This window comes from Tachyglossus aculeatus, chromosome 11 (assembly GCF_015852505.1).
Source record: "Tachyglossus aculeatus isolate mTacAcu1 chromosome 11, mTacAcu1.pri, whole genome shotgun sequence".
NCBI lineage: Eukaryota > Metazoa > Chordata > Mammalia > Monotremata > Tachyglossidae > Tachyglossus > Tachyglossus aculeatus.
The window spans coordinates 8,901,197-8,908,342 of NC_052076.1; the positions used below are offsets into that span (position 1 = coordinate 8,901,197).

At 51.0% G+C, this 7,146-nt stretch overlaps 1 protein-coding gene across 1 annotated transcript in view; it reads left to right on the top strand.

Annotated features, from left to right (window-relative positions):
- The window catches only part of SALL1 (spalt like transcription factor 1), a 15,643-nt gene extending 9,156 nt beyond the window's left edge, over positions 1-6,487 (top strand). The window contains exons 2-3 of the mRNA XM_038753571.1: positions 50-3,519; positions 4,884-6,487. Coding sequence (XP_038609499.1) covers positions 50-3,519; positions 4,884-5,324 — 3,911 coding nt within the window. The 3' untranslated portion in view covers positions 5,325-6,487. The remainder of the gene's footprint in view (positions 1-49; positions 3,520-4,883) is intronic.
- Positions 6,488-7,146: the final 659 nt, after the last annotated feature.

A 7,146-nucleotide genomic window follows, 5' to 3' on the forward strand; every position in this document is an offset into this window, starting at 1 on the left:
TTTCTGTATTTCTGCTCCTTCCCTAACCCCACGTCTTTTGATGTTTCAGGAGACACGGAGAAGGGTCAGGCCGGTCGAAGCGCTAAGAACAAGGGGGCTCATGTCTGTGGCAGGTGCTGCGCTGAGTTCTTTGAATTATCAGATCTCCTGCAACACAAGAAGAACTGCACTAAAAATCAATTAGTTTTAATTGTGAATGAAAATCCAGCGTCTCCTTCCGAAACCTTCTCCCCCAGCTCCCCTTCTGATAATCCTGACGAACAGATGAATGGCCTAGTTAATAACACAGATCGAGTAGACTGCAGTGACCTTTCAGAGCAGAACAAACTTGACAGAGAAGAAGAATCTATGGAGGTGGAGGCCCCTGGCGCTCACAAAAGTGGTAGTGGTGCGGGGAGCCTCAGTGAGAGTATCACAAGCAGCAACAGCTCCTCGATGGGTACCTCAGCTATCGCAACCTCTCTACCTCAAATCGGGGACCTGGCAGCTCTGGGCAACTTTTCCGTGATCAACAGCAACGTCATCATCGAGAACCTGCAGAGCACGAAGGTCGCCGTTGCTCAATTCTCCCAGGAAGCGAGACACAACGGGGCCTCCCCCAATAAACTGGCCGTCCCGGCCCTCATGGAGCAGCTCATGGCCCTACAGCAGCAGCAGATCCACCAGTTGCAACTGATCGAGCAGATCCGACACCAAATATTGCTGTTGGCTTCCCAAAACGCCGACCTGCCAACGCCTTCCGGCTCTTCTCAAGGTACTTTACGAACATCTGCCAACCCCCTGTCCACGTTAAGCTCCCACTTATCCCAGCAGCTGGCGGCAGCAGCTGGATTAGCACAGAGCCTTGCGAGCCAATCTGCCAGCATCGGCGGTGTGAAACACCTGCCTCCGATCCAGCTACCTCAGAGCAACCCTGGCAGCACAGTCATCCCACCCGGCAATCGCTCGTCTCCAAATATCTCCATCTTGGCCGCGGCGGTCCCCACCCCTTCCTCCGAGAAAGTGGCTTCGAGCGTCGGGGGCCCCCAGCTCAGCGCCCCACCGGCAACGACGTCCTCCTCCTCCTGCTCCTCTTCCTCCTCCTCCTCCTCTTCCTCCTCACCAGCTTTCGCAATAAGCAGCTTGTTAAGTCCTGCATCGAATCCTCTTCTACCTCAACCTGCCCCCAGCAACCCTGTTTTCCCCAGCCCCCTGCCCAGCGTGGGAACCGCCGCGGAGGACCTGAACTCCCTGTCTGCCCTGGCCCAGCAGAGGAAAAGCAAGCCACCAAATGTAACGGCTTTCGAAGCCAAGAGCGCTTCGGATGAGGCATTCTTCAAACACAAGTGCAGGTTCTGCGCCAAGGTGTTTGGGAGCGACAGTGCTCTGCAGATCCACCTCCGCTCCCACACTGGCGAGAGGCCCTTCAAATGTAACATATGTGGGAACAGGTTCTCCACTAAGGGGAACCTGAAGGTGCACTTCCAGCGCCACAAAGAGAAATACCCTCACATCCAGATGAACCCTTACCCAGTGCCCGAGCACCTGGACAACATCCCCACCAGTACGGGGATCCCCTACGGAATGTCCATCCCCCCCGAGAAACCTGTCACCAGCTGGCTGGACACAAAGCCTGTTCTGCCCACGCTGACTGCCTCGGTCGGCCTGCCGCTTCCTCCGACGCTCCCCACCCTGACACCCTTCATCAAGACGGAGGAGCCCCCACCGGTCCCCATCGGGCCCCCCTCTGGCAGCCCGTCGGCCTCCATTAAGAGTGACCCAGGGGTGGCGGACCCCGCCCCGAGGAACCCCGGCGGGCTCCCCGAGGCTGCAGAGGGGGGTGACGGGCCCCCGCCCGCCCTCAAGCCAGAAGAGGGGGCCCCGCCCTCGGGCCCCCTCCCACGGCCCAGCAGCACCGTGAGCTCCCCAGCTGCCGAGCAAGGCCCCGGACCCACCGCCACCCCCTTCCCTGGCCCACTGGGACCCCTCATGTCAGAGCGGTTCAGGGCCAAGTTCCCCTTCGGGGGGCTCTTGGACGCGGCCCCAGCCTCGGAGACCTCGAAACTGCAGCAGCTGGTGGAAAACATCGACAAGAAGGCCCCGGACCCCAACCAGTGCATCATTTGCCACCGCGTGCTCAGCTGCCAGAGCGCGCTCAAGATGCACTACCGCACCCACACTGGAGAGCGGCCCTTCAAGTGCAAGATCTGCGGCCGGGCCTTCACCACCAAAGGGAATCTGAAGACCCACTACAGCGTGCACCGGGCCATGCCCCCGCTTCGAGTCCAGCACTCGTGCCCCATCTGCCAGAAGAAGTTCACCAATGCCGTTGTGCTGCAGCAGCACATTCGCATGCACATGGGGGGCCAGATCCCCAACACCCCAGTTGCGGACCACAGCTACCCCGAGTCGATGGAGTCCGACACCGGCTCCTTCGACGAGAAGACCTTCGACGACCCGGACAACTTCTCGGACGAGAACATGGAGGATGGCCCAGACGGCGGCGGCGTGCCCCCCGGCACCCCCAGGTCAGCCGACGCGTCCCACGACAGCCTGTCCTCGTCCCCGCTGCCACCGGAGATGTCCAGCATCGCTGCCCTGGAGAACCAGATGAAGCTGATCAACGCCGGGCTGGCCGAGCAGCTCCAGGCCAGCTTGAAGTCCGTGGAGAGTGGGTCGGTGGAGGGGGACAGGCTGACCAATGACTCCTCCTCCGTGGGGGGCGACGTGGAGAGCCAGAGTGCAGGGAGCCCGGCTCTTTCCGAGTCCACCTCCTCCACGCAGGCCCCGTCGCCAGCCAACAGCTCGCATGACTACCGCAAGTCGCCGAGTGTCGACGAGAAGCCGCCCCCTGGGGCCCCGCCTGCCGACTTCGCTGACGGCCCCTCTCCTGCCCCGGTCAACGGCGGGGCCCTGGATCTGACATCCGGTCACCCGGAGAAGCTCATCAAGGAGGATTCCTTGGGCCTGCTCTTCCCCTTCAGAGACCGGGGGAAGTTCAAAAACACCGCGTGCGACATCTGCGGGAAAACATTCGCTTGTCAGAGTGCCTTGGACATTCATTACCGAAGTCATACCAAAGAGAGACCCTTCATTTGCACAGTTTGCAATCGCGGCTTTTCTACAAAGGGTAATTTGAAGCAGCACATGTTGACACATCAGATGCGCGATCTACCATCACAACTTTTCGAGCCTAGCTCCGCTATGGGCCCCAATCAGAACTCTGCCACCCTCCCTGCCAGCGCCTTGTCGTCACTCATAAAGACCGAAGTGAATGGTTTCATGCACGGTTCCCCTCAGGAGAGCAAGGATGCCCCCCCAGGTCTGGCCCCCACGGGGCCTCTGACCTCTTCCGCCACCTCACCTGTCCTGCTCCCCACCCTCCCCAGGAGAACCCCCAAGCAGCACTACTGCAACACGTGTGGGAAGACCTTCTCTTCCTCTAGCGCCCTGCAGATCCACGAAAGGACCCACACTGGGGAGAAGCCCTTCGCCTGCACTATCTGTGGGAGAGCTTTCACAACGAAAGGCAATCTTAAGGTATTGGGTTGGGGGGCTTCCCGGCCCCACCCTCCCCACAACCCACAGACCCCCCAGAGGGCCCTGTTCAGATGCAGTGGCGGTGGTGTTGTCTGCCCAGTGACCGCTGGAGATTTGGGGTATGATAACGGTGGTATTTGTTAAGGCCTTACTGTGTGCCAGGCACAGTACTAAGCACCTGGGTGGATATGAGCAAATTGAGTCAGATGCAGTCCCTGTCCCATGTGGGGCTCACAGTCTCAATCTTCATTTTACAGATGGGGTAACTGAGGCACAGATAGGTGAAATGACTTGCCCAGGGTCACACAGCAGACAAGCAGCAGAGCCGGGATTAAAACCCACGACCTTCTCAGTCCCAGGCCCATGCTCTATCCACTCTGCCTGGCAGGCCCTGGTTGATTATGGCTGCCGAGGGGTTTGCTCCTTGCTGGGCATGGGACGGGCTGAATGATCTGGTCCATCCACCCATTTCTGTTGCCTAGCTTAAGGGCACCGAATGAATTTCTCTACCTACCAAATAAGGCAGCCCCCCACGTTCCTCCCCATTGCCATGGGGTATTGATTAGAAATTGCCCGCTGCTCGGGGGTCACGGGACATGTGGATCTCTTCAAAAGCAGCGGCCTCCTTTATGTATGCTTCTATTGTTCCTAACATTGCCAAGCTGAGATTTAAAAAAAATGCAATAGCTAGCAGGAACAATCATAATTTATTACGTTACATTTCCTTCCAATATGGACCGGAGGAAAAAAAGCAAATAGGCTTAAGTTCTAAGGCACCAGTTGAGCCCACTTGCTTTTCTGTTGACAGAGTATTTCTCTGGGGATTGCTGCCAGTAATGTGAGCTGAATAATTACTTTCTGGCCATTCTGTCTATACGCTAGGCTCTCCAACGGGCAATCGGGGGGGCGGGGGTTGTTAACTTCTTTCCATCTGAAAAGGACATTTATAGGGTAGAGGGTGTCAGATACAATCCTTACCATTGCAATGAAAGTGGACATAACAATTCTAACCCTGAAAGTAGCTATCTGCAACTGGCTTAATTGCATGAGGCCATTTTAAGTTAAATACACGTAATAAAAAAAGAGTAAGCACAGCATTGTTCAGGGGGAGGAAACCAGGCCTGGGGGTGTCAGGAGAGTGTCCGAATGACACATATATGTTATCACTGGCTGGATGAAAAGTATTGTATCTTCTATCTTGTCCAGTGCCCTTCAGATAACGAGAATGGACACTGAACCTGTTAGCTTTGTCTCGTTCTTGGTTATAAGTCTAAATGGATTTTGATCATAAAACCTTTCTCTCTCTCTCTCTCTCTCTCTCTCTCTCTCTCTCTCTCTCTTCTTCCTCCTCCTCCTCCTCTCAGGTCCACATGGGCACCCATATGTGGAACAGCACCCCGGCAAGACGAGGCAGGAGACTTTCAGTGGATGGTCCAATGACGTTCCTAGGAGGCAATCCTGTAAAATTCCCAGAAATGTTCCAGAAAGATTTGGCTGCAAGGTCAGGAAACGGGGACCCATCCAGCTTCTGGAATCAGTATGCAGCCGCGCTTTCCAATGGCTTGGCTATGAAGACCAACGAGATCTCCGTCATTCAGAACGGTGGCCTCCCTCCAATTCCTGGAAGCCTTGGCAACGGCAGTAGTTCACCTATTAGTGGGTTGACGGGAAGTTTGGAGAAGCTCCAGAACGCTGAACCAAACGCACCTCTAGCTGGTCTGGAGAAAATGGCAAGCAGTGAAAATGGAACAAACTTCCGCTTTACCCATTTCGTGGAGGAAAACAAAGAGATCGTCACAAATTAAAGAGAACCGACTTTACGAAGAAAACGTTCCTGCAGAGAATGCACCGTAGGGTTGCTTTTGTTTGTTTTTTTGTTTTGTTTCGGGTTTTGGGATTTTTTTTCTTGGTTTTTTTTTTTTTTGCTGTTTTTTTCCACCCCAACACCGATCTATGAACTACAACATTAAGACATTCTTTTGTACCATGTTCGACTTCTAGAGTTCTAAGAGAGCTTATTTATTAGTGATATAACCTTGCTTTGCAAACAAATGAAAGCATTCGCTTTGGTCTCCTGTATTTTGAACTAAATACTAATGGACTAGAGTGTTGTAAACTTGCTGTAACATTTATGGCAGTTGCAAAGTCTGTTCTGCTAGGTGATCTTATTCTGATATTAACTTATTTTCTATATCCAATTTAACATGAACTCTGGTGTTGATGCAATGCCTCAGTGATGCATTAGATCTCTAATAAAGTCTGTATATAAATGTACACTTTGATCCTGCTGGATATTTTATCAGCAAAACACAATTGTTTAATCTTCCAAAACAGATCTGAGGAAAGAACTGAAGGCTGAAAGTACAGACTGAACAGTGTGGTTCTTAGGAAAAGGCTCAGTTTTTGATTTTTATTATAAAATTAAAACTGCTTTAATTTTTGTAGGTTTAACACTTTCCGTTTTGAACTGTTATTTGTATTGTGCTTTTTACTTGAGTCGTCTTAATTGTTAATAAGTTTCTGTACAGTAATAAGCACGCAAATTATTAGAGAAGATACAGAAGTGTTGTTTTGGTAGTTGAAACTGAGACGTAACATTTTGCCTTGTAGGTATATTCATTATAGAAAATGTGCTGGAATTTCACAATGCTGCTAAGTATAGCATCTTGAACAACCTTCCGTGGAAAAAATATAGATGCTCCTGTATATACAATAAGAAATATCACTTTCATTAAAATGTACATATGTTCCTTAAAAGAGCAAACTCTTCTTCTTGATCAAGGGAACAGGTATAGTGTTTGTTTATTTTGTATTAGGTATGGAAAAAAAAACTTGGACTGTTACATGCACTTTCTTGGAAAGTTGAAAGGAAAAGGGGTCCAGTTTCTTTAACATTTATTACCTACTAACAGCAGAGATACTGTAATTTTACTTGAGTAATCAAATACATTTTTTGCAACAGAGAAAACGAAATGTGGTGTCTGTGTTTTTAAAGTAGATCTGTATTTAGTGATGACCGTGAATGTAATTTCCTTTTCCTCCTCGGGTAGCAGTGAATTCTCCAGGCATGTGTGTGTGTATGTATGTACAGTATATGCAACTGCAGAGTCATGCATGATGTGTATTGCACACAGCCAAGACTTTTTTTCATATCTGCTTGAAGTCCCAAGATTTTCTCTAGAATTGCTCTTACAGAGGTGTGACATAGTCTGACAATGATTTCTTTTAAATTTTAAAAATGCTGCTATTAATATCCTTATAACAAGACCAGGTAAGTTTTCTTTTGAAGGAAATGTATACAGGGTTAGAAGGTTGAATTGTTTCCATTGTGATAAAACCTAAAACCACTTTGAGTTGTATGTTAGACGTGTTTAATGCTACTGTGCACTGTACGGCAATGTCTGAAAATTCCCGAAATAGAGAGGATTGTAACCTGACTGTGAAATTCACTCATGTCTAGCACTCTAGGACTATTACCCAGGAAAGGAGGGGTTTGGTGTGTGTGAGGGTGTGTGTGTGTGTGTGTGTGTGTGTGTGTGTGTGTGTGTGTGTGTGTGTGTGTGTGTGTGTGTGTGTGTGTGTGTGTTTGTGTGTGAGGATGGGTGTGTGGAGAGGGAGGGGGAGTGC